This window comes from Coloeus monedula (genome assembly GCF_965178545.1).
Source record: "Coloeus monedula genome assembly, chromosome: 22".
In the NCBI taxonomy this organism is placed as follows: Eukaryota; Metazoa; Chordata; class Aves; order Passeriformes; family Corvidae; genus Coloeus; species Coloeus monedula.
The window spans coordinates 2394919-2422544 of record NC_138802.1 but is presented as its reverse complement, the minus strand read 5'-3'; the positions used below and the strand labels follow the sequence as shown (position 1 = coordinate 2422544).

Genomic DNA, 27626 nt, shown 5'->3' with positions numbered 1-27626 from the left:
AAAAGACAAAAATTTTAGCTCAGGGAGTTGGATTGTTGCAGGAAAATTGGGGTTTTTTGAGGAGGGAAACTAAAAGACTTTTAACAGAATTTACCTGGTGACACACAGAACAGAATGATTTTGTTTCTCTGTATAACAGAACACATTCACACCTTTTGGGATATTTTCAGTTGAGATTTTTTCGTATTTTTCCTACTCTTAAGGCTGATGGCCCAGTGGGCTATGTACCTATGCTGAGAATTCCTCAGTGTTGTTGTCCTCTGGCTGGACAGCTGTCACCTAATTTACTAGTCAAAAAGAACAGTTTTCTATGTCTTCATCATAAAAATGGCAAAAAATCCACAGAGGCGCTTTGTACATTTGCATTGAGTGTGTCTGTGTGGATTTCATGTGTGGGTGACACATATGTAGGTGTGTAAATTTGTGTGTTGGTATAAGCACACCGTGGCAACCCATGCTCTGAAGGGAAAACCTTGCTACAAAATTGACCACTGACACAAGTAAAAATACAATGGCAATCCTAAAAGATATATGTAAGTTCTCTCAGATAAATAAATGACGTTTTATCTATAAGGGCCTTGATTATATCCTCCTATTATACAGAAGAAGGATAAATGTTTGGTCATTCAGCCTTGGATTTAGTTGGTTTTGTATACAATACATATTTAAAATAGACTGGCACATCTATATATATATATATACACATATATATGCACACCCCACTCAAAATAAATAACTCCTATTGCCAAGGGGAATAGAGGAGATAAAATAATAAAGATCAACAATACATTTAATTTCCTACAATTCTAGCTGAAGATCCCAAACTCATTACAGTCAATGACAGATTAAAAATGCTAAAACATAGATTAAGAAACTATTAAAATTGCCATTAAAACATCAAAACAAAACAAAATAAATAAGCTCTCCAAATCTTTCTCATCTAATCCTCTTGAAAATAATTAAAGCTTTCCTTTAGCTTTAGCTACTGGCTGGGAACTGTCAAATAGTCTTAAAAAGATGGCCCATGATACCAAATGTTTCCTAAGCCTTTTTGTCACTCTAATAAACTGCTGCTTCTCCTCAATCCCTATGGCTGCAGGCAGCAGCTTTCATGGAAATGCCCATCCTATGATCCCACCTTGCACGTGGGGCTCAGCAGGGGCCTTGCAGACTGTGTGGGATCACTCCCTGCTCCAGCAGGACCAGGACGTCAGGCCAGAGTTACACAGCTTGGAACAAGCTTTGATCTTTGCTGTAGTAAAGCTGTAGTAGGTCTGTGAAAGCAACAGAGTGGGCCTTAAATCAGCGTTTCAGTCGTATCTGACCATGCCAGGTCAAATGCTAACAGGCTCCACCCACATCTGGACAATTTTCTAATGACATTTAATCACTACTATTTATTAAATCATTAGTTGTTATTATTACTATATCAACAATTACTAATTCTTGAAGTATTTACCTGACTCAAGTAGTAATAAAGGTCACAACTGTGAAGTGTATTTTACTACACTGAAACCAGAAACCCACATTTTAGTATCTGTCAAGTATTTTTCTTCTGGAACATGTAACAGGTACGATTTTTCCCTGATCACAGTCCTCCATACGTCTGTAACTGCTACCATACAATCATTTATTGGATGGTGTAATTTGATGGGATTGAGGAGAAGCATGCTCAGTGATTTGGGCCAAAACCCAAGTTTTCAGTCATTTACTACTCAGGATTTTGAGACAATATCAAAGGATACTATTTCATATATTTTACAGTTGCACTGCATTACCTGGTATTCGTAATAGATAATTTTCTAAATAGAACAGGTGGTTTTACTGCCAGCAAAATAAAGATGTCATATTGTCATATAATTTTTAGAGGCAAAAAATGTACCACAGGAATAATTAGTCTCACCCTCCCATGATTCCACCTAAGCAGCTCGTGAAAGACTGTTGTGGCAACATCACCAAATGTCTCTAGATATATAAATTACACACATATGCCTATTTTTGTAAATGAGATTTGGGAATATCAGTAGCAATTGCATGGTGGGAATATTTAGCTCGTTTCAGAGGTTGTACTGTACTTGCACTGTATGAACATCCCACAGCCCCAACACAAACATGTCTGTATTTAATCAGTATCTGGATAACCACAATATTAATTTCCCTTTCACCTTAAGTGCTAGGAATATAGTTTTTATCTGTTTCCAAATGTTCTGTAGAACATCTAGTTCCTCCCTCAGTCTGCATAAATTTTTTTATAATCATGAAGCGTACTGCAGCCAGACACTTTGCCCTCCTTTTCTTTTCTTTATGCAACAGATTTGGGATGAAATTTCCCACTTTGCCCCCGAGCCAAGGCTAATTCCAGGACCAGGATGATTGTTTTACCCCAGATGTGTTGCTCTCAGGGGTGCACACCCAGCTGGTGCTATCCCAGGTCATTCCTCCATGAAGTGCTCTGATAGCAAATGCCCCTCTCATTCTTTGTCCATACATCTGTAAGGATGAGTCATTGGGAAGATGCTTATCAATGTTTGCCATTATTTACAGTCCAACAAATCAATGTTTGCCATTGTTTACAGGCCAACAGCGATCCCTATCAAACAACAGGGGCAGACAAGTTGTGTTATGTAATTGATATGAACCACCCTGCCAAAATGCAGATTCCATTATTGGCACGTCTTCCTGCCTAAACGCCAGAAAGCTCCATATATGAGCTCCTGTCACCTTGGAAACGTTCGGAAGGGAAATGCCAACTGCCTGTGGAAGCACAGTATGCAGCCATACAGCAAAATGAACTGGCCAGCTCTGCTGTGTTTCCCACTGGTCCTGAGGTGGTACTGAAGGAACTTCACAGAAATGCCTCTGAATTTAACCTCATGGGAACAAAACAGCAGGAGTCTAATTTGTATCTGCTCACTCTGTTTCCCAGTTTCTCCAAGATGGATCACTGAGGTCCAGAGCCCACAAAATCTAGAAGAGCTGCATCAACCAAAGCCTTTTTTGTACATTTCTTGGAGCTTAAATCTTAAAGATTCACTGGCTTTAAGTTGATAGACATAAATTGTAGATTGGGAGATAAGAACTTGGCTGAGGAACCTTAATTTCCCTCAGAGGAACTGCAGATATCTTCTCTATTCTCCCATCTATATGAGAGATAAAAATCTACATTGTCTTTCCCTAGAAACACATTATTCACCTGACACAAAATCATGACCCTTTGTTGTTGTTGTTGTTATGAAAATAATTCAAACAGTTGTAAACTGGGACAGAAAAAATACCCTGAATAAAAATATCACACAAAACTGGCAATCAGTGATATTTCCAGGTGTTCTTCTGAGTGTTTTCTTGAGGGGAAAATCCATGCTTGGATCTTTTGCATCCTGACTCGAGGAGTGTGGGAACTGGCAGGTTCAGAGTTAACACAGTTATAACTATTCCAGATCTGCAGAGAGAGCTATACAGTTAATCACTGCATATTTTTAGCCTACATCTTGTAGCTTTAATCCTGCAAATGTCTGTATGTAATTTGTTTTATGTAATATGAATAGATGCCATAAAATCGAGATTCCACCATTTATAGAGCTAAGAACGTCCGTATATTTCTTAAGATTGAGGACCTATACCATAAATGTGTGACAATGAGCTGGTCACTGTGAGTAATTTATACTCCATACTGTGTGTGCCAGTGGAAATAAATGCTCAGATCAGCAGCATGTGCTTGTGCTCCTGGGATCAAAACCTAGACCTTACTCTCACAGCAACTATAACAATTACAGAAATATTGCTTACAATTAAGGAACATTTCCAACTAAATAAATCTGAGAATGCATCTGTCTGTGTACAGATCAGGGTGTATTTTGGTGCGGATGATGTCTCAGTATTTTAATAACTGAATCCCTGTGAATCTTTGAATAGCTGGGTTTCTCTAGCACGTCATTGAGGCCTAGTGCCAGGAGCAAGGGAACAGGGATCTGCTTTGCTGTGGATCCAGCTGCACTGGTCCTTGACTTTGTCAAGGTAATACAAGGAATAGAACAGAAAGGAAACCCAGTTAATTACCAGTTTAGAGCCAAAATCACAGAATCACAGAACGGCCTGGGTTGGAAGAGAACTTAAAACTCATCCTCTTCCTCCCCCTGCCATGGGCAGGGACACCTTCCACTATCCCAGGTTGCTCCAAGCCCCATCCAACCTGGCCTTGGTCACTGCCAGGGATGGGACAGCCACAGCTGCTCTGGGAACCCTAAATCTGGTACTTGAACACTTGATATCAAACACACAGGCTCAGGAGATTCCACTGAAGAACAGACTATTCCAACTGATTCACTTTATGAAGACAGACATTCACTATGTAAATCACTGAAATATTATCTAAAGACTTTTCATGTAGTGATTTTGTGCATATTTATAACAATTATGGAAGTGTCATACGGAATCTCTAGAGCTGCAGTTGCTGCTGAAGCCAGAGGAACTGTTCAGAATGTGACATAATAAATGAGCAGCATGAGCAGTACATGATTTCTGCTGTAATAACCTTTAATTAGTAAATAGTGGTGAGATCCTTTTGTCAGGATAGTACAGGCTTACTTCTGAAAAGACATTTAAGGCAGCTTCATTTTGGATTGAAACTTGAAAACCTTCAGTATTCGAACATGGGTACTCCAGCCCCAAATCCACAGGACTTCACATCGCAGCAAGTCATCTGAATTCACAAAAAAGGGCTTTAATCATAATGTCAGCACCTTGCTTAAAATTTATAAATGTATGTAAATAAACACCAAGCCAAAAGTTCACTGAGAATGTTTCTGACTCTCAGGACTCTGACCTGAACCAGATGCCCCAGACAGGCAGCACAGGTGTCAGAGGTGCTTCCACCCGGGTAATTACTGACGGTAACTAATACGATGGAATTGTTAATGCCACTGTATTTCCAAAGCGTAAATCATTCTTTCAGAGAACGTGTCAAAAGCTCACTCACCACCACACTCGGGCAGGCGCCGTGTCAGTGGTTCATATTTTAATCTACCTTCTGAGAATAAACAATGTAAACAGTCGTCAAGTAGGAAAACACTGCAGTGAGCTGCTCAGATGGCTCAAACCTCAGGAACTGCTCAGTGGCCTGAACAACACCACGGACCCCGCGAGGGCCACCGGACCCCGACCCAGGGACCGGGGCCCAGGGACACCGGCCACCGGCCCAGGGACACCGGCCACCGGCCCGCGGACACCGGCCACCGACCCAGGGACACCGGCCACCGGCCCAGGGACACCGGCCACCGGCCCGCGGACACCGGCCACCGACCCAGGGACACCGGCCACCGACCCAGGGACACCGGCCACCGGCCCGCGGACACCGGCCACCGACCCAGGGACACCGGCCACCGACCCAGGGACACCGGCCACCGGCCCGCGGACACCGGCCACCGGCCCAGGGACACCGGCCACCGACCCAGGGACACCGGCCACCGGCCCGCGGACACCGGCCACCGGCCCAGGGACACCGGCCACCGGCCCGCGGCGCCCGGCCCGCACCACCCCGCGGGGGGGGCCGAGCGAGCCGCGCCGGCCGCGCTGCCCCGCGCCCGCGCTGGTTGGGGGCGGTTCGCGGCCGCCCGTGCGCGGCGCCCCCGCGCGCGTGGTTGGCGCCGTTGCCGTGGCAGCGCGGCCGGCGCGGCGAGGCGCGCCCGGGGCCGTGAGGAGCCGGCCGGGGGCTGAGCGCGGTGAGCCGGGAGGGGACAGCGCTGGGAGCACCGAGCCCGCCCCGGGGCGTCCTGTGGGAGGGCCGGGGCCTTCCGCCGTGCTGTGCATCTCGGCCTAATTTACCTAAAACTTTGTTATTTGGGAGTTGGAGCCACACAACCTCACAACGCAGTGGTTTGGCTAAAAGCGTTGCAACCACTGCTGCATTGGCAGCTCGTTTGATGTTTGTGCCACTTCTTGTGCCACCAACATCCCTAAATCAGCTGTAGGCCAGCGCAGGAATCCTGCTGGGCTTTAAGGTGGTTCCTGTCATTTACTCATTCCTCCATACTTCAAATCCTAGGGTGTGTTTTCTCTGCTCCTTAACTGGAGACAATAGATACTCTCTTCTAGTTGATGGTCTTAAGTTCTGCAGAAGGATTTACATAAACGCACTCAAAGCTGAGCCACCTTCGTTAAAATTAATCATATGTCCAAGTCTCTCTGTGAGTAAGATGTGAAATGCTCAGCCATGTGGTAATAACTCATTCTAGATGACATGCAGAATTTACTGAATTCTAATAAATGGTAACAACAGTTGGGAACAGTTTACTTTATATTGGAGAGCTCCACAAGATTCAAGAGCAAATAGTGTTTGTTGGAGTTGTGCCCAAGTCATTTGGGATGAAATCATTGTCTAAGTGGGTAAATTACATACAGAAGGTTTGTTTTATTACTGAGCTGATTGTTACTAAAAAAAAAGAAAAATGGCAGAGTCCTTGCTTTTTTGCTAAGAGAGTTATTGTAGTTGATACCCAAAATGTGTAACTAGCACAGAGGTGTGTGGTTGTATCCAGTTATTTCACATGCATTAAGTATGTACTGAATGTTGTGAATTCACCTCCAGAGATAGTCACCACTACTGCAAGTTGTTGGAGATTTGATGTGTAAAACATATCCTTCTTTTAATCAGCCTGGTCATCTGGAAAGAGCTGCCAGCATGGAAGATCATGAGACCAGTTATAGTGAGGGAGAACAGCAAATATCTCCTCTAGTGTTTCTAGAGGAAGAAGAAGAAAGAGGAGAAGAGGAGGAAGAAGAAAGTGAAGAGGAGGAAAAAGAAAGAGAAGAGGAAGACGAAGAAAGGCAAGAAGAGGAAGAAAAAGAAGATGCAGCTGGTCAGCTCCCTGGCGTGGAAGAACACTGGGAAGGTGAAAATGAATTCTTTTGATAACTCACAAAAAACTGACATGAATGTAAACTTAATGTAAGATAAACATGTTAGATTGTTGTCCAGAACCTGACAATGCATTATCCTCCCTTGTCCCCCTCCCTGTTCTTTCTGGGGTTTTCCCACGTAAGTGGGATTCTTGGTGACACTTCCACATGAAGGCAGAGAACATTCTCCTGTTCATTTGCAGGTGTACAACAGTCCTGCGTGTTTTGCCATATGAATTTTTTAATGTATGCTGCACTAATGCTATAAAATGTCATCTCTGATTCTCCACGCTGTGACTTGACAGCAAGTATAGAAAGCTTTGCATTTTAAAATTCACAGTGTCTTTATTAAGCTGTTGTTTCAATATCTGCTAGAATATGAGCTGGAAGAAGAATCGGCTGGTGGTGGCAAGATGGAAAACAAGGACACTTCTGAAGATGTCGGAGACCAGTCTGATTCTAGCATGTAAATACCTTGTTCCAGTTCAAACAGGAATTTCCTCTGTGGTGTTGAGTGACCAGCTGTGTATGATGTCTTAAACTAGTTTAAAATGTTCCTGTTAAAATTGTAAACTATTGTTCAGGAATGCTAAAATTGCAAACCTAAGGTGGGATCAAGAGGAGCCACAGGCATTTCAAAAACAAAGACACATCATTAGTGCATTAAATGAGGGTATAAATTTTCAACATTAGATATCCAGGTTTGAAAATCCTGGCGTAAGTCCATGCCTGCAAACTTCCTGTGCAGTTTGTGTTCATGTTTATCCTTATTTATAATGGTCTTATTTGTAACAGTTCTGCTAGAATAAAACAGAAAGCAAGGATGTAAGGATGTCATACAAACTTCACATAACTACAATTTCTCATTATGTTTCTTTGTTGATTGTGTGTTCCAATTCAAAGGCAAAGCTCAGAACACTGTTTGGGCAATGTTGGTAACATTCAGCCTCTGAAGTCTGCAGACAAAATTCGCATATCAGCCTCACAGAGGAACCTCCAATTGCTCGATGACATGATCTGGGAAAAGGAACTGGTGGTCCAAAAAACCAGGTTAGTGTTTAAGCAAACATAATCCATCAGTACAAATCACCAGCGAATACTGAGATACTGTACCAGTCATAAATACTTGAGTTTATAGAACTGTATATCTGACAGGAATCCTGGCTGTTAATCTTGCCCCCCAAAAGAAGAGTTTTACTGGGGAGAGAAAAGAACCTACAAAATATAAACGATGTGTTTGTTTCTTGCAGTGACACGCTGAGTGCCTGTCGGCTGCGGAGCAGGATGCTGGCAAAGCAGCTGGATCATGTAGACATGGAAATAGAGAGAGAGGAGGAGGCTGGCAATGTGTAGGTAGAGAGTATTTCTGGATACCAAGGATTACAGGCATCCACTGTGTTCATCTGTGTGTAATTAATGAGATAAGAGCAGAAAGAGGTGGAAACTTGGGAATGGGTAGGAAAGAGGCATATATTTTAAAATGTAACAACAGGTATTAAATCAGCCTAGCCCACTGCTGTCAATTATGTCTGTCAGGGTCTCAGTCTTCTATTCAGTCTGATGAATCAAGGTGCTGTGGCACTCCTGGAGGTCATGGCTTTGCTTCTGGTGATTACTCAGTCAGGATTTATATATATGTGTGTGCACATATTTTTATAAATATGCACATACATGAGCCATTTCTTTCTTGTGTTGTTCTGAAATGCAGGAATGCCTTTCAGGAGTAGCTCTGCATACAGGAGCTGCTCTGAAACACTTGTGCTATCAAGTGGGAGGCAATTTACTGTACTCTTCACATTTGGTTTAAATAGAAAGCAGTGGGTGGCTTGTGTACCAGGAGCCAGAGGCTTGTGAACAAACTTCGCAGCTGCATTTCTAACCTGTGCTAATCTCCAGGTTAGAGCAGCGATGAATGAGAGAGAGGAAGGCAGGTTAACTGCCAGAATGGGAGAGCTGCTTAAACAAAACTGATGAGTTGATGCAAATGAGCCTCCTGAGGTGGTACAAGTGGGATCTTGGAGACAGTAGCAAAACCCAGCAAAGACAGAAAAGCAGTGTAGTGTTTATCCTTATCACGTGGAGAGGTCTAGATATGTAAGAAATAGCAATTCTCCCAATCTCTTACATTTAGCAAGTGCCTAGAGGAGTGAGAAGACTTGATAGATTTTTGGCTTATGAAGTTCAAAGTCATTGTGTTTTAGCAATTACGCAAATCCTGGCTGCCATTAGCACTACCAATGCCAGTACAGAAATGTTGAAGTTAGAGGAATAACTGCAGGTAGAAGATCCAATTTTCATTTAGAGGATGGGAGTTTATGTTGAGTATAGTCAGGCCACTGTCTGTGGATCCTGTAGTACACTGTCTACTAGTTTTCCTGGGGAGAGAAGGAAAATAACTGTGTGGGAATGCTGCAGTTGTAGGCTCAGTGTATGGAATATTGTAATACCATTTTAAAAGCAAAATTGGTCTAGGTTCTCTAGGTTCACCTACGCTTATCTTCATGAATAATACTACTTTTATCAGTCTGAGAAATGAATAGTTGCATTAAGCTACTGGTCAGTGCTTTTGAAATTCTCATCTGGTCCTTTCAACCAGCATGTAAGAGCTTAAAGAAAGCTCTGCCTCAAGAATGGACACGTAGAAGGTTAAACAAGAGGCTGCATAAATTGCTGGGATTCTAATGAATAAATTTGAGCCTTAGAGCTATGCTTTATTCTTGCTGATCTTGCAAGGGGGGCTTTGTTCACGTTTCTTTCTGATTGTTTCTCTCTAACGTTACCAGCGCAGCCGTGTCCCGCCTGCAGGCCCTGAGCAGCCGATTGTGCACTGAACTGGAGAGGGAGAAGGAGCTGGAGTTGAGAATTGCTTTGACACTAAAACAAAACTTGTAAGTGAGGGAATGAAAAAAGTGTGAAGGGAATCAATCTTTATTACATTCTTCATATGCTGTTGGATGGATTCAAAAGTTAATCAATACAGAAATTGCTTGTGAATACTGAAGTAAATAATTTGAGAGCAATTTTTAGCCTGCACTGTTCATTCCTTACAAAGCTGGGTGCTGTGGATCAGACCCCAAGTTAGTTTTGCACATGTAAATAAAGTTTTGATTTTATTATGAGAGGTGCATGAATTGTGACCTGAGCAGGTCTCATTTGAAATGTAAAATAAGCTGGACTAAAGTAAATCTGTCTGTGCATGAGCATAAATACTTGTAATTTATGCCTCTTAGTGTTTTTATAGGGCATACAGGAAAGGATAGAAAATGAGCATGATGGAGACTTTGTAGCAGTACTGTGTATTTTTATGCCAAGCTAATATAGCTGCTTGTAATTGATTGTTCACACATAATAAATTACTTCTTTATACCAGACAGAGTAAAACTGTCTTTTGCAGAAGGCACCAGGTGAGTGTGTTTATGTTTTGGTACCACAGGTACATCACAGTACATCAAAGGAGGAACGCAGGCACGAGCTTCTAGCTGTGATTAGCCAAGTGGTTCACCAGGATACAGTGTTCTGCTGCAGTGTTGTGTAATAGCTTTAAAATGCTTGACTTGTTTATTGTGTGATTAGCAATACACAGAACAGATTAATGTACTCAGCCCTATCATATCTGGTTCCTTCAGCAAAGTACAGAAGAATAAAAGCTATGGCCTGTCCGTGAAGTTATTTACTGTTGAAGGAAAAGCTATTTTTAGAATTTTTCTTGGTTTTTCATATTTTCTTCTGGGTAAATGGGAGAAAGACAACCTTGGGGTTTATTTTTTTTACCTCTTTTTTTTGACCAATATTTTTAATGTCTTTAAAAGGGATATGCTATTAGATATGAGCCTTAGTCTGGAACACCCGTGTCAGTAAAAGGGTTTGATTCAAAATGTGTTTTAAAATAATAAAAGAAAACATGGCTACATGTTTATTTTCCCCATTGAGCGTTCCCTACTCAATCTATTACCTTAAAGTGAAAGAATATCAGTATTTCAGTGAAAACAACTCACGCTTTGTTTTAAAGGGTTGAGATGTGGCAGATAAAAACTAAGCAGGGAAAATACGACATCCTCCGTGAACAACTTCAAAAAGATGAGGAGGAGCTACAGATGCAATACCAGGAGGAAAGAGAAGTGAGGATTTGGAAGGAAAAAATAACAGCCCTGCAAGCAGAAGGGAGGCGTCGGACTCAAGAGAAGTAAGAGCCTCTAAGTCAGAGCCTGCTGCCTTTCTTGTTTTATTGGCAGCCAATTCACTACTGCAGGTAGTTCAAATACTGGTGCTACTGTGTGTCTTAGCTGGGTGTGCTTCAGGAATGTCTGATGAGGAAATGGAATTAAAATAAGAATTGGCCACTGCCTTGCAGCTATGCAGGTAAAGATTTCTGATCTATGGGAATAAATTTGTTAATGAAAAAAACCTACAAATGCAGGGGTTTTGTCACAGGAAATGAAGTTTATTGGGTCAGACTAACTGCATATGTCTGCAGTGCTGTTGGCCATGAGGACCTTCTGGACTTACAGCCAAGTCTATTGAGATTTCCTGGAGAGGAAGCAGACACCAGGGTGTCAGTTTGTGGCTTTTGTGAAGTTCATCACTTTGTCTGTAATGTGGGGGATGTGGGGAATGTGGGGAGCAGACAAATGTCCTCCTTTCAGCACATATTAATAAACTCCCCAACCCCACCCTGAGGTCTCATTGTGTTGCAATCAAGTTTTCCTTAGTCCTGCTGCAACTGTTGGTTTGTCTGTGTTTTGCAGAAGAGAGGAGGAAGCCCAGAGAGAATGTGAAGAAAGAAATAAAAAAATCCTCGAGGATGCCAAAAGGAACCATGAGAAAGCAGTCTGCTTCCTGAGGCAAAGCATGGCAAGGTGGGGCTTCACTCATTTCCTATTGTACATCCTCTGCTGGGCAACACTTTATCCCCCAATCTTTGAAAAATAATGATTTTTCTGCAAGGTGTGTCTTCTGTTGCACCTGGAAATCTTGTGACAGGTACAATGTAGCATTGAGATCTTAGAGGGCACAAAAGGACATGGAAAGAAGAAAATCCACTCACTGTCCTAGCATGGCCTCCAGATCCCTGGAGCTGAAGGGATGGTCTTTGTAATGAGGGCTCCGACCCTTGAGGCATCAGTAATGAAGCATTTTGTATATGTGTGTGTCATTAAATAAGTAGTGTAACTAAAATCCAGGTTTGAAACCTGCCCTGTGCCATTCAGTGTCCCCTCAGAAATGTGGTAAAAAAACCATCAGTCAGGTAAATGGGTTGATGGGCCATTTCTTTGTGCTCATGCTCTGGTTGATTTTAAATTAAATGCTCTTTCATAAGTTTATGTTTATGTTTTTACTCTGGAGTTGAATTATTTTGCTGCTGAAGAAACGGAACATTTGTTACTTATTTTTACAGATATACAAATATATGCTAATATACAAATATTAGGACTTAATTATAAAATGATGGAAGTAATTGTACTGTTTCTGTGCTGGTTTATTTTTATTAGATGGTATGTACAAACTGATGATAATTAAGAAAAATGAAATCAAATAGATTTTTTTTTCTTGACAAACCTATCAATCTTAATTTTTTCCTAGTTTCCCACTGTATTATCTGGCATATTCCCAGGTTTGATTCCTACCCACGTATTTCCAATTTGTAGAGTTTTTAGGGTTTATTTTTAGTGTCGGTACATGTGCTTGGCTGGAAAAGTTTGCTACATAATGTTTTGGTATTGGTTACATGAGCAACACCTGAATTCTTTATTTTAGCAGCCAGTCATATGTCATAACATGAAACACATTCTTCATATCCAAAACTTTTAAAAATTAAAGTTGTTGAGCAAAATATTTGAAAACCTGTTGGCACTTGGAGCTCAAGCAGTGCCGTGTTTGGAAGAGTCTCCAACTGTTCCCCTGTGCCCACAGCCAGTGCCCACCCAACTGGGGTTCACAGCAGCAATGCCTGGGGACATTGGCAATCACTCCTTGTCAGCTCAGACGTTCTAATACCAAGAGCTTTCCAGGATGTGAGCCTGAAAGATTTTACTTTGCTTACAGAATTCATGAAAAAAATGCAAAGGAAGAAGTGAAAGCTCAGGAGCATATGGAGAGAAGGATACAAGCTGTGCTTTCCCTGAAAACCAGCATCACTTCCAACAGGGTACTGCTGCTGAGCTGGGATGGGAATGAAGTCACTGACTTGGGAGACTGTTGGGTTCTAATGCAAGTCATGTCAGTTTTCCTTGCAGAACTGTGTGGTGATTTTTGAGCAGATCACTGACCAAACCTCTTGAAACTGGGGGAGTTTAGCTCTTGGAGGGATGGCATGAGATCTGTGTGGGCAGGTTTTGACACTTCTGCTGATGCAGTTTATTCTGTCAACAGTCTAGTTGTTCTGGGAGGGGAAGTCTCTGGGAAATAATGCATACTAAAATAAGTTCTCTGGAAGTTCAGCCAGAAGGATTTCCAGTTATTTGGATCCCAATGCAGAAATATTCCACATGGAGAAAACATATGGAAGAAAAACAGTTATTTAAGAATTTAAATAGTATAAATTAGGAATTTCTGAGCTATGCTGCTTTGCTCTTCTATTTATGTTCTGTAGAATCTGAGGGAATGATCTTAATTTAATCCTGATTTGTTTAGAACTGTTATCTTTTCACATTCCTTCACTGAACAGCATTGCAGGGGCAGGCTGGAAGAGTAGAGAAGTAGCCTGGACCTAGTCAGAGCTTTCTGCCTCTCAGTCCCCCATGACTACAGAGAATATTACAAACAATACTTTCTACTTCAGAGACATCCACTACAAATGGATAAGGGGACCAACATTAGATCTCTGGTTTATATTCCTTAACAGGTGCATCAAATATGTAACTGGTTTGTGTGACTTTCATAGGAAAGGCTCCAAACTCTCCAGATTTTGAACAAAGCAAAGGCCTTGGAGGCAAAGAAGGAGGAGATGAAAATGAAGGAAGCCATCCTAGCAGAAGGAGGCAATGTTATCAGGGAAATTTTTCTCCATAAACGACAGCAAGAGCATGAAAAAAAGAAAGAGTAAGTGTCATATCCATATCAAACTCTCCCTGCTCCCTGGTGCTTATGCAGGAATGTACTGGAGCTCAGTCAGATCCTGAAGGCAGAGCATCTCTGATGGTGCCTGGAGGGAGTGAACTCCCTCTCCCACTCTGTGTGTGACACTTGCACAGTCTGTTCTTGGTGCCCTGAACTCCTGCCTTGGGGCGTTCAGAGCACCAGAGCTCTGTGGGTGTTCCACGATCAACTCCTCCAGGAGGGAAGTTCAGTGACCCTGAACTTGAAACCTGAAGTAACTGTCCTTCTTCTTCCCCTGAACACTGTGAAAGTCTGTATCAGCCTTCTAAAACCCTGTAACTGAGTATATTTAGTCTGCAAAAATGTATAAACAGCCTCTGAATCATTTGGTGTCTTGGCACAAATTATCACTGAACCCAACTTAAAGACTTGCTGTTTAGCTTAAAGGCTCCAAGGGAACTGCGTTGTAGTTAATAGTGTTGGTGAACAACCATGATTGGGTTAATATTTCTTACAACTTTGGATTACAGAGCTTTTAGAGAACTGCAGAAATCAAGAAAAATGGAGATTGTGTCTCGAATTCTGCAAGAAAAAGCTTCTATTCACAAGCAGAAAAAAAGTCAGTCCCCTACTAAGGCAATTAAGGCTCGTGGTAAACTTGAGGGTCCTTTACTGCAGAGACGGGAAGCCTGGCAAAGTGAGGAGACCTACAGACATGCAGATGGAGAAATATCACAGGTAATCAAAGGCCTGGGAATGAACTCTCTTTAGATTTTTTCATTTTGTTTTGTTAAAGGTGCAGATCACTGAATTCTGTTTAAAAATAGCACAGGATGCAACCAAACATGAGACAGTACAGAACAAGTGGAGAGTAATTCCCCCATCTTAATGTCTGCTAGTTTCCTTTTTCTTAAAGGAAATATAGTAACTTTTAACATAAGAATTTGTCTATATTTAATGTTTTAAGAGGGAATTGATCTAAGTTGTCATCTTTGACCTCTGAACTTTAAAACCTGTCATTTTTGTATTACAAGATCTCCTCAGAAACTGGTAACTGTTGAAGTAACTCTTCTCTAGTAATTTTTAGCTGCATCTTCAAAACTTGTGTTCTTTCACCAAAGTCGTGGCGCTCTCCGTCAGTTTGTTCCTTGGCTGGGGAGAGAGCTGCTCCCCAGGGAGAGAGCTCTGAGAACAGACCCCAGGATGTGCTCTGGGAAAGTGATGATGAGGACACAGAGAGGGACCAGACCCTCCTAGTACCGGAGTTCCCAGGACTTTGGAGTCAACAATATGATTTGCACAAGGTAAATGTTGTGATATCTCTTGTTAGAAATAGAAAAGAACCTTGCTTAAAACCAGTAATTGTGTCTTTTGCAGTTAAAATGCAGCCTTTATGTTATTACATAGATACAGAAATTCAGATGTGAGAATATCATCAGTCATTGCTGTTTTACACTGTTCTGGAGGAGTTAGTTCTCTCAAAGAGAAAACAACACTTCAGGTTTAGTTCAGAAATCTGTAAAGACATAAATCATATTATGTTTAATGCTTGAGTTTAAAAAAACTTCAGAATCGTTCAAAAAGAAATCATGTCGGTACAAATTCCTATAAGAAGCAGTGGACCATGACTGAAACATTCCAATGAAGTCAGCTGATTTTTTTCTCAGTGTCTAAGAAGTTGAGGGGGAAAAAAACCCTTAAAGTGCAGAAAAGCTAATTCTGCCATGAAAAACATGATGTCATAGTGTTGGGTGATGATAAGCTGCAGAACAGACAGCTGAGAATCCATGAAATTCTTCATGTTGAGGTTGGGAGTCTGAGTTTGACTGGAGAGAGCCAGGAAAAGGCTGGCTGGGTGCTGGAATATTCCTTTTGCAGATTTTTCTACTGGAGCTGCAGATTCTGTGATCACACAGGGCCCTGGTGGTCTTTCTGCACATTCCTTATCAGGTACCCAAAGCAGAAGATCCAACATGGTTGGCTATAAGGGCAATGAGGAAAAAAATGGCTGAGAAAAAAATGGAGGAACTCCAAACTGGAATTCTTCACAAGCAAACTGTGCCTGGTCGGGGACATAAGGGCTGTGCTTTCCACAGCAAACCCAGCTGCATTCATTTCAAGGTCAGTGGCCATTCTGCATGGAATTGTAGAGATGGATCTGCTGTAGGTGTATCCCAATGTCTTGATCAAAACTCTGTTGCAGTCTTTAATAGGTCTGAAGTGAAATTTGAAACAGCTCTTGGCTTTTTCTCTAACAATCTCTTAGTTAAGTGATAGATTAAATAAACTAGTCAGTTTTACTATGTAAATTATAAAATACTTCCTATACATAGGGGAGTTTAAATACTGTCAGAACTGTGAGCAGATGATGAAACCTCCTGTTGCACTGTGTTGTGTGTTTTTAAAGGGCAGCATGACTGGTACTTGTATGTTGTTTGTAAATACATTATTACTGTAAAAGAATGTCCTTAAAGAAGTGGTGACTCCCATGCAGTTAAATTTTGGTTCGTTAACAAGACTGTTAATAACTCTATTGGACCATGAACATAACATCATGTCTCTGACATTCACCTGGTATGTTTGGCATTCCAAGGATTTTGATGTTGGTCAAATCTACAAAAAGAAGATAGTTTTGACAAATGCATCCTACAGTGTTAATTACTGCAGGCTGGTGGGAATCAGTGAATGTCTCAAGGACTTCATCAGTGTTCAGTAAGTAAATTAATTGCAGACTTGTTTTACCTTTGTACCACAACAAGAGCTGGAACCCAATTCTGCAGCAATTGAAATTCCTGCTTGTTGTGGGTTAACCCTGCAGGCAAAGAAACTCCACAGAGCAGCTCCTCACTTCCTCCTCAGTGGGATGGGGAAGAGAACTGGGGGGAAAAAGTCAAACTTGTGGGTTGAGATAAACACAGTATAATCTGACAGAAAAGGAAGGGAAAAAAGCTAATGAAATAAAGGAAATCAATCGCAGAGCAAAGAGCACTTAAATTGCAATCCTGTGATCTTTCCCATCAATCTGTTCCCATAATCCTGCTGACAGGTTATGTAATGAAGCACTGTGTCTAGCTGGGAGATTGAAAATTAATCTCAGTTAAACTATATTGATAATTTTATCTCACTGTTTATAAATAAACAAAAGGAGGTATCCACCAAATATTTCTTTTTAAGAATTCAGACACCAGCTCTCTCTGGAACTGGTCTGAGCCTTTAAATATATAAAAGGCAAGTTTGTGTGAAAAGTAGTATTTCTCTAAAAAATGAAGTCATGAAAAGAATTTATTTACCTGGAATTCTGTGAAACAAACAAAAAAATTATTGTAGTCCAGCCTAAAAGTGAAAAAATGCTAAAGCTCCTGCGTGTAAGTGAAGCTTATGGACAAATAGGAGAGATGGAAGTGAATTCCTGTGGCTTACAGAGGAAGTTCAGCTTTCAACCCTTATGGCTGACCTGGAAAAGCCACCTGTGGGACAGTTTAAGCACACCCCAGTGAATAAACAAGTTGTTTCACCACTCTAAGTGATTTCTTACTCCAGAGCTCCTTTCCCAGCTCACTGCCCACTGTGCTTGTGGGGATAAACCGCACATGGAATTTCTGGATCGTCTGATAAGGACAGGATGGTCCAAGGTGAAGCCATTCCTTGCCCACTCTGTCCCCACAAGAGTCCACCAGAATGTGAACAGAGAGTTCTTGACTGAACAGCATCCCTGGAGAGCTGTGAGTCTGGATCCAGCTGCTGTAGGTGGATTGGGAAAGGTGTGGAGCACTTCATTCCCAGACTGATGGAGATGGGTAATTGACCAGGACACAACAGAGCCCTTCAGCTCCTAAACCTGCTCTGGTGCTTGACTCAATGTGTAGCTCATGGTTGTTTCAAAATCACGTGCATGGATTTAATTTTGACCCACTTACAAACATGTTTAATTTCTGTGACAAGGCCTGAAGCTACTAATCTGACAAAATGAGGGTTTCCTGCTCTCAAATATTGATTTTTTTTTCTCATTTAGTGTGCTGGACAATTGCATATGTTAAATCAGCACCTCTGGTTTGTGACCAAAAATTAAACAATGCTTTTTGAAAGGCCTAAGTCTTTCCTTGCTATAATTGCCTTTCAAAGTACTTTCCAAATGGAAATTAAACGTCAAGAGTTGTGAATGATTTTTCAATGTCTGATGAATTAATTAACTTTTTAAAAATAAATTGGTTACCCATACATTTGCCAGCTGGATAGCTAGCAAAAATAATCTAAGATTTTATTCTTCATTGTCATATCATTAATAATCTGACCAGCAGAGCACAGACCTGTTGTCACTGATCCTACACTGTATAAAGCTTATCTCAGGTAGAACCAGACATAAATTGTTTGTTACAAAATAGTTTTGCCAAGTGTTTTGAAAACTCCCAGCACGTCTACACTGTCATGGTGTCACTGTCCTCAAAATCAGTGCCCAGGTATTTACAGACATAACACTTGAGAGCTGTTATCAGTGACAAGCACCATATTTGCTGATAAAAAGCTTTATTCTAGTGGTTAAAATGAGCATTATTACACCCCATGCAATGGAAGCCTCTGCTTAGCAGAGTGGTTCTGTGTGGATTTGTGTGCTTGGCAGTTCGTGCTCTAAATCAGAACTATTTTATCAAGGTAACATTTGAAATAAAGAGCCATTCCTTAAAGTCTTTCTCAGGAGAAAATGCCAGGGATATGTTCAGAGGTGCTTACTCCCTGTCCAGATTTTAAGCTCCTGAATTCTGAAGTGTGTTTCCCCTTTTTAAAATGTTTCATCTTGCTCTAGCTTGAGTTTAATTTTGTTTTGATAAAACTGTGAAGGGCGAGTGTGTTCTGTGTCTCACTTGGCTTCAGGGCTCCCATGGCTGACAACACTTCCTTATCTCCTCTGGCTCCTCTGCCAGGCAGAGCAGATCTCCAGGAGTGCCTCAATAATTTCATTTACAGTGCAGCTGTGAGATGTCTTGTCTTCTGATGGGCATTTTCCTTGCCTCACACAGACCATGAAATGAGTGGCAGATTCTATTCAAGATAATTTTGATACAGCTGGCAGCAAGCAGCACTTTCTCTAATCATCTGCAGCTCCCTCCTTGGGTTTTTCCTCTTCATTTTGTGTTTGGACAGGGGAGATGTTACAGAGCAGCATTAAAATGGATAATGGGAGAAATTGCTTCCTAATTATCTGACTGGGCAGTTCAACCTGTTCTTGCTGATTTCGAACCTCAGCTTCACCTCCTTGGCTACAGTCCCTGTCTTGCCTTTTAAAAGCACTTAAAGTCTTTCTGAATAAAACCTTCATGAAGAATCAGCCTTTGTTGTTTCCCAGTTGCAGCAGGGTTCTTTAGCCTTTCATTAATCTGTCACTCATTCTGACTTTTCTGATAATTAGTCCAAGTGAGGGGGAAAAAAAAATATGCCATTGTTACCAGAGCAAGAGCTGGGTGTTCCCTCCACAGCTTTAATTTGGAGTTTTGTGTTAATTATCTCCACAGTTTTGACCCACCTGGCAAAGTGTCTTCTGGGATGTCCTGTGAATTCCTGGTAACATTTAAGCCAATGGTAAGTGCACAATGAGGAGAATCCTAGTATAGGCCACTAGACTGATTAAAAACATCATAATTAAATTTCTTAACTGCTAACAAGGAAACTAATTACATTTTTAGAAGAACTGCTGTTGTAGCTGTATGCATGTTCAAGCTCTGATAAATTGTATGAAGGCAAATTCTGAGGGCATGTTTGGAAAAATGCCTCCAAATGAGAGCAAGTTTCCAAATATTTATAATATTGCCCAGCTAAAGTTAACCAGGCTGTCACAAAGACTGTTTTAAAGTAGAAACATAGAATCAGTAAAGATGCATTTTAATATGGCACTCAAAGAATGAGTGAAAAGATTTTTCATTGGGGTTTTTTCTTTTGTTTTCTAGATAAATGAAGGGCTGGAAGGAGAAGTCATGTTTATGGCCCAGACAGGTCCTTTTTGTGTTCCACTGAAATGTACAGTCAAGACGTGCATTGTAAGGCACTTCCTTTAGCATGTGGATAATATAATTATTATTATAAAAAGCGGATGCTCATTTAATTGACATTAGTGCTATGTAGGCCAGTGGTAATTAATGGTTTATCTTCTCACAGCTGGCTCTGGATAAAGAGCTCATTGACTTTGGCAGCCTTGTGGTGGGAGAGACAATTTCACAGACCATCAGCCTGACAAACAGCGGGGCTTTGGGAACCAGATTCAAAGTTCAGACGTCAGCAGGTGCCACAAGTACCCTCAGAGCAACAGTAAAATCTGCTCCTGCAAGAGTGGTGGGTTCAAAAGCACTTCCCTAAAGGAATAGAAATGTTCTGCTTTGGGAAGTGTGGTGGAGTTGCAGAGTCACAGAGCAGCTCAGGTCAGAAAGGACTTGAGAAGATCCTCTGGTCCAACCTTTAGTACATTCGGGTTGTTATAAATATAATCTGTTAGACCCAAATATTAGAAGATAAAAACAATTTTTTTGTGAGGAGTGGGGAAACCAGCAATGCTGATTTTTAAAGTACTTTATTTATGCCATGATTCCTATTTTCTCCACATTCATGACAATTAGGAGAAAATACTTCAGTTAAAAGAGGAGATTCTGACAGAGTCGTTAAAATCTCAACTCCTGCAAGTCAGAAACATATGAACTGGTGCAAAACTAGCAATAAAGTGAGGGGTGTGATAAAGAGAGGGCTGGTTGCAGCAGACTTAGTTTTGACATAGAACTGCCTGGGTTTCCACTAGAAAAATGTTGGTTCTGCTAATTGTTAAGTAACTGGCACTACACTGCATTGCTCCTGTTACATTATTTACCTGTTTGGGGCAACCAGCAAAACTTCAATCTGCTCATTGATAAAGGTCTAGTGGAATGTGCACTTCTTGGAAAATGCAACACATTTCTCCATTTATAACATGGAACTGTTGCAAGAAAGCACAAGTCTGATTTGCATAAAACTTTTGCTGGAAAGAACTGGAGCTGGTGCAAGGCAGAGGAACAGCCATGGGAGAAAATCCTTTGCTGTGTTTCCTAATAGGTCACTCAACATTCCAGTGCCTGTGACCCTGAAGAGGAAAGCAGCGTGAGTCCAGTGGCAGCTGGGGATCAAAACAAGGACTGTGCAGCCCAGGAGCCCAAGAGCAGCAGTGCCATGGGTGAGGTGATGCTTTGGGACATGGCCCTGTACTTCCCCAAGTTTTATCCGTCTGTAGTCTCCTGTAATGAACTGTGCAATTCAGTTTGCAAAGTTACTCAGTAAATTAAGTAGCTCATCACTCTGGGAGTAATGTTATATTTCTTTGTATGCTGCCTCACAGAAAATGACTAAAAATAATGTCCTGACACCATTATATCAAAAGCAGCAGAGAACCTCACTGCTCATTAGTGATCAACAATTCAGTCTCAGAAGAACACAGAACCCAACCAGCTTCAGAAATTGCAAAATTGTTAACATCATCCTTGTCTCAGCAACTGAATCCCCACTTCTCAGAATAGCAATCCACATGACAGGTTTATTTTTATAGTCTGTAATTCTAGGAACAAGGAAGCAGAAAGATGAACCTCCTCAGACATTTTCCATCTCATTCCTAATGTTTACTATGTGCTTAATAAAATCCAGTCTTACAGAAGAAAGACTTTCTTAATTTCTTTCTTATCTATGTTCTTTAACATTTCTTCCCAGTATTCACCATTCCAATTTCAGGGAGTTGAAATTTCCATGAAAAGGTTGTGAGTGGTTTTTACAGGTCCTTCTGGCTGCATTATCCCACTGAAGTTGCTCTTGAAGCCCAACCCCACTTCCAGCTGAGTCTGCATTTTGGATGTACCAATCTCCAATACAGACCTTGTCCCAATGAACCTTTAATGTTGTTACTCAGTAGTGGAAAGCTCAAGTGCCTCAGGTAGAATTCCAAACTAGACTAAAGCTGGATGGCCAAAAGAATATTTCCTTCCAGACATTCCAGTTTTCCCATCACTGCTATACGTTCCTGGATTTGCAATATTGACCCAAATTAATGTACTTGTGCATTGTCGGATTTTTTTTGATCACACACATCCAGCATTTTGTTGTGTTTTGTGTTTGTTTCTTTCCTCAGAACAACTTGGTCAAGGAGAATTAAATACCAGATCAGATCTGGACACAGACAATGCAGATAATTTAGTGGAACTTTCTCCCAAAGAAATACCGGTTGAAATTATGCTTGGAAAGGTAATGAATATCCTGAGGTCCAGACAAGATTTCACTAGGTTGAGCCTACATAAAATAAATTGCTCTGGTGAGAAATGCTTAAGTACATGGTCATTCCAAGCTCACTGTACATCAGTGTATCACAGTTAATTCTTAAAATGAAATCACAGTACACTTTTCCCCTTTCCTTTGATCTATAGAGACATATCTGAGCTGAAAGATTCTGTGCACATTCCCATTTCCCAGTGTTTAACTCTTTTTTTCTGCTATGTGGTTCTGTGGTTAAACAAGGTCTGGTGACAACACACAAGGAGGTGCAGGAAGAATATCTGGGAAATGTCAGATTTGAGCCATATTAATGTTCTGATTTTTCCTGTGCATAGTGAGTTCAATTTAGTGACAAACCAGGTGTAGCAGAGTGAGTCTAGTGAGTGTGCACAGCTTCTTTATTTCAGTGCAATTTCTAGAGTTTCATTGTTGTTGTTCAGGTGACTGAGGGTGAGATTGGACCCTTCAGCTCAGTGAAAATTCCAGTCCTGTTTGTCCCAGCTGTCCCTGGAGATGTGAGGGCAGAGTTTGTGATTGTGTTTGACAACCCAGACTGCAAACCAGTGAGTGACCTGCTTCAAAACATGTGTGAAATAGTTTAAAATCTTCTGATTTGTGCTTTTCTCAAGAATTATGTATTAGGTAGTTTGATGTGAGGTAACTCTCTAAGTCATAGCTCTTATTTCTGCTGCAGGATGTTTATTAAACCTGCTCATTCTCTTAAATTTCTATGCAAATAATCCTGATATTCCCATTTTATCAGGCATCATATTGGAAAACATCTCATGTCCTGGAAACAAATGTGGAAGTATTCTCCCTTATTCCCAACCCACATAGTTTATTTTCTTTCAGAGCTATCAGAATTGGAATTATTTAGCAGGCAGTAGTGAAGCTGATGTGTGAAAGCTGGAAGAGATGACAACTTTAGTTACCACTTCAGCATATTGTGATTCTAAATTTTATTGAAAGCCAAATTCTGCTTGGAAAAGTTCATAGAAGCTTGCCAAAAAATAAAGACAAACTTCCCAGAAGCTCAGTAGCCAGTCTTGGCTCTCCCTCAGGCTGCAGAAGGAGCTGCAGACACCTGCTGAGGCTCCTGTGGGCACCTTCTCCTCCAGGATCAGCTTTTCCAGGGCTGAGCTCTGTGGGCCCTGGTGCCAGACCCGGGTCACTGCAGGAAGCACAGCCCTGTGCTGCCTTCACTGCATTTCTGTGCTGGCTGAACGAGCTGCAGCCCCGGGGGAGCCTGGATTGGGGCCCATTCACTTCAGCTAAAGACACTTCAAATGCTTCTTTTCAGTATCATGGGCAGATGCTCTTCTTTCATGTTCCCTGTCAAAGAATCCAAACCAAAGTATAATTGTATTTTTCTGCTGGGGCACTGTAACATCTTGGGTTTACTTTGCAGATGATTTTCCTAGGTCTGCCTAATTAAAGAACCTGTTGCAATATGAATAATAAAGTATTTTATTCTGCTGTATTTATAGCAGAAATTCTTGCTGTAAGTCAGTGAGAGCCTGAGACTAACAGAACTAATCCCCTGCCATTCCTGCCCTGCCAGCTGAACTTCAGTGCCATTGGAGTTTCTGTGGATGTGCCCATCTGGGTGCCCCAGCCCAGCGTGGACCTCAGGATCTGCCTGTACGAGCGGCTGTACCAGGACAGCGTCGAGGTGCGGAGCAGGTGAGCTGCCCTGGGGGTGGCTCTGGCCTTGGCACTCCAGGGGCACATCCTGAAAGCCCTCTGGGCTCTGGAAATTGGGCTTGGGCATCCTGCAATCCCAGACCTCCAACACCAGCCCAAGCTGTGAAGTATCCACACACCTCACTCCTACCAGATTCCCTGTGTTGTTCCTGTTCTTAGGGAGAGCTGTGAAACCCCTAGGGAACAGCAAACCCACACCTCATGTGGAATTTGCACACTAAACGTTTAGGGAGATTAAATGTGTCTAAAATTAAGTGCACATTGGGTTGATTCAGCCAGGAAATTTTATGTAAGAATATTTTGTTGTTTCTCAGCTATTTTGCATTCAGTTAAAGTCCTGGGGGGACTTACAGTGTGCAAGCCAGTTTCATGCCAGTTGTGCTTTTTATTGAGAGTCTTTCCAGACCTGGGATTAGATACTGGATAAATCATGTCGGTCCTATTGCATTCACTCTAAAATGGGAAAGGTGCAGCTTTTCCTGACCTGTGTAGGCCTTAAGCACTGCACTGGAGGGACAGATCCCTCTGATCACCCAGAGAGTGACCAGACAGTGATTGACAGGGGGAAAATATCTGGGTGTTTCAGAGTCCAAGTCAGTCATGTCTGAGGACTGGTTCTGTTTGCACTGTGATATAAAGGGAATATTCCAGCTCCTTGGCTTCTGGAGATTTCCTGCTATTAAAAAGCAGTTATGAGAACATTTAATTGTCTTCAGGTGCTGGGTGTCTTCCCTCCACCTAATGCAGTCACTATGGAATTCTTATTTTAACAATTTGCATTTCTTAGAGGCTATTTCAATAGGATTGGGGTGGGTTTGTGGGAGGGTGGGGGAGAGATTGGTTCTGCGGAAGGCATCCATTCTAAACCTCTTACCAGAATTAAAGACTGCAGAGATTCTTCACAGTTGGAAAGAAATGAGTAAAGCTGTTATCTCAGAAATTCAGCTTACAGATATGACAAGCACAAGTTGTTATGTAAGTGATTTTACTTGGTCTAGATAACCCAGGGATAAAACTTATAAGTATAGAAGCAGAATAAGTCTCCTAATAAAACTTAAGAGTTCAAGGGGATCCCAAAGATAGAAGCTGTCAAATTGCTTAGGGCAAAACTTCTTAACTGAGGGAAAAATCCTGCTGATCCTTTGCCAAGTTTCACTAAATTAAGAGCACTTAATCTGTAGTAGCCTGTCCTTGGCACCTTGGCAAGTCAAGGCTTTGATTTATAGGAAATTAGGAAAAATTGCCTGTTATACAGTCAGGTGGGCTGAAATTCAGTGTATTTCATGTGCAGGAATATAATGTGTCAACTCTTTATCCTGCAAAAGTGGATTGATTTCATCCTGTTGTGGCCTGAGCAGTTTCTCCCTCCAGGAGCTCCTGACACTTCCCTGTGGTGTGTCAGGAGGAGGATTCCTCCTGGAGCCTGCCTTGTCCCACTGGCTGTGACTTGTAGGCTGTAGCACAAGGGGAAGATAAAGTTTCCAGGTGATTCAGATACTTCTGGCACTGGAATGTCCCAGAAAACTCTGGTGAATAGTAAAATACTGTTAATACTGGTTTTGTTCTGGGTTTTGGTTTGGGTTTTTTTCTGGTCATGAAGACCCTGATAATCAGGCAGCATAAATAAGCAGCATAAAGGGTGAAGGTGTCTTATCAGAATCATGTTCAATAGAAATCATTTTGAAAAGTAATTTCTTTGGCAGGTTATAATCTGCACTGATTTAATGAAGTAGTATATAATTCTCTTAGATTGTCAACAGTCAGAAATCATTGCAGGCTCCCAACCCCACTTGCTGTAGCTGTTGATTTAGAGGAGACCATCTGGCCTGACAGCTTGGAAACCAGTCCAGGGGAAGGAGAATGACAAGCTGAAATATTTGTAAATTGCTCGGCAATTTTGCACTTAGGCATAACATTCCAAAGCAGGGGATGATCCATGGCTATTGCTGTGCTATGATGGGGCCAGAATTCAGTAGACAGGCAGAGGATTCCTGGCTTCCAGTGTGCCATTCCTAGGGCAAACTGATCCCAAGGTTTAGCAGAGGAGCTGGCAGGACCAGCTCAGCCACGCTGTGACTTCCAGCCCTGCAGAATCTCTGCTGGTGGAGGACAAGTTACATCTGTTTAAAGAAGCCACCAGGGTTCAGTCATCCTATTGATCCAGACAGAGCCAGGGTATGTTAGGAGCAAATAATCAGCTGATATTTCACAACAGCTTGGCCTTGACTCACCCCGACCTGACTTAGCACTGTGCTGAGCTCTGACAGTTCTGTTTGGATCAGTGTGTGCACTGTTTGCACTGCAGCTGGGCTTGTTACAGAACTTCCAAGTCTTGTTTTCTGTACTTAAAAGAGAACACAACTGTGTGAACTTGCTGTAGCAGCTTTCCATGCCCATCATTTTCAAAGGAAGCTTGGGATTGTTCTGATTACAAAGCAGGGGTGGGGGCAGGAGGGCTCAGACTCCAGAGTCGCTGAAGTGGCCTCAAAGGCACCTGAGCACGTCTGATGTGTTTGCAGAGCAACAACCACGCTGCGTTTGAAGTTTGAGGTGTGCAGAGAATTGAGCAAGCACATGGAGCTGCTTCCAAAAACAGGCTACATCCAGGCTCAGTCATCCTTCAGTGCACAGCTCAAGTTCCTGCCCAGGTAACCAACATTAATCCAACTCTAATCTCTCAGGATTTCAGACAGTGTCAGTGGAAAAGCTGAGCAGGGTTGTTGTTCCCTCCTGCTGTCCAGGCTTGACCTCGCAGTGCTGCTGCAGTGCAGGTCTGGTCTCCCCCCTGTCCCCCTGGAAGCTGCCAGATGCTCCAGGAGGAAATGAACTTGGCTGCCAGGGCTGTGAGGCAATGCCCTCCCTGTGGTGGCAGCAGCACTGTGACAATCCGAGCTCTCACATTCCTGGTAGGCTGCTCCCGTTCTATTCTTGTCCAGGAGGGAGGTTATTGAGGCAGGTGGCTGCTTCATGGATCACTGATTGAATAATTTCTGACAAGAACTCCTGTGCTTGCTAATTACGGTGAGAGTGGTTGGGCTTCCTGTCCATATCTCTCCTCCCCAGGTACATTTTTCTCCAAATGATGAAGGTATTGATCTTGAATTTCACATGGTGTTTTATGTAACATCTCATGATGCTAAAATCTTTATCCCAGCAAATTTTGCTTCTCCATTTTATGATACATCTACAAATACAAACATAGGTCAGTGATAGGAAACAATTCCAGTTTATAAAAATTTAAATACCAAAGCTCCCATCGACCACTGTTAATTTTATTTACCTCATCATTGCCATTCTAAGGAATTCAGCAGGATATTTCTTTTCAAAAAGTAATTAATGACATATGGAATTAATTTTGGTGTACAGCCAAATACTTCAATGGCTTTGGCTTTGACTGCTGCTGCAAACCTGCTGCTTCTTTGATGTGGGTTTTTAGTCCCATGGATGTTTGAGTTCTCACAGATGTGCTCAGCACCTCTGGATTCTACCCTGAGAGTCTAATCACTGATGGCAAAATTTTCACCAGGTTAGTATTCAAAGAACTGAAAGTATTTACAGTTCTTGCAGCATCTCAAATCCCATCAGATTACAACAACACTAACATGATGACATATTTCAGTTCCTCATCTTCAGCTGCTGCGAAGCACTGTTACCCTCTCCGAGTGGATGGAAGCAGAGCTTGGATTTAGAATCTTAATCTTCCTTTAAAAAACAGGGAAGCTTTA

The 27626-nt window shown here is 41.9% G+C and overlaps 1 protein-coding gene across 1 annotated transcript in view; it reads left to right on the top strand.

Moving 5' to 3' along the window:
* Positions 1–6676: 6676 nt before the first annotated feature.
* Positions 6677–27626, top strand: part of CFAP74 (cilia and flagella associated protein 74) — a gene marked incomplete at both ends in the record, with an annotated part of 35054 nt that continues 14104 nt past the window's right edge. Inside the window, 21 exons of the mRNA XM_082295576.1 lie at positions 6677–6887; positions 7270–7360; positions 7798–7944; positions 8145–8243; positions 9678–9782; positions 10904–11077; positions 11640–11750; positions 12937–13039; positions 13775–13932; positions 14460–14667; positions 15051–15233; positions 15880–16050; positions 16523–16641; positions 19437–19503; positions 19869–19958; positions 20077–20250; positions 20998–21115; positions 22058–22170; positions 22638–22760; positions 23759–23880; positions 26421–26549. Of these exons, the coding sequence (XP_082151702.1) occupies positions 6677–6887; positions 7270–7360; positions 7798–7944; positions 8145–8243; positions 9678–9782; positions 10904–11077; positions 11640–11750; positions 12937–13039; positions 13775–13932; positions 14460–14667; positions 15051–15233; positions 15880–16050; positions 16523–16641; positions 19437–19503; positions 19869–19958; positions 20077–20250; positions 20998–21115; positions 22058–22170; positions 22638–22760; positions 23759–23880; positions 26421–26549 (2816 nt within the window). The remainder of the gene's footprint in view (positions 6888–7269; positions 7361–7797; positions 7945–8144; positions 8244–9677; positions 9783–10903; positions 11078–11639; positions 11751–12936; positions 13040–13774; positions 13933–14459; positions 14668–15050; positions 15234–15879; positions 16051–16522; positions 16642–19436; positions 19504–19868; positions 19959–20076; positions 20251–20997; positions 21116–22057; positions 22171–22637; positions 22761–23758; positions 23881–26420; positions 26550–27626) is intronic.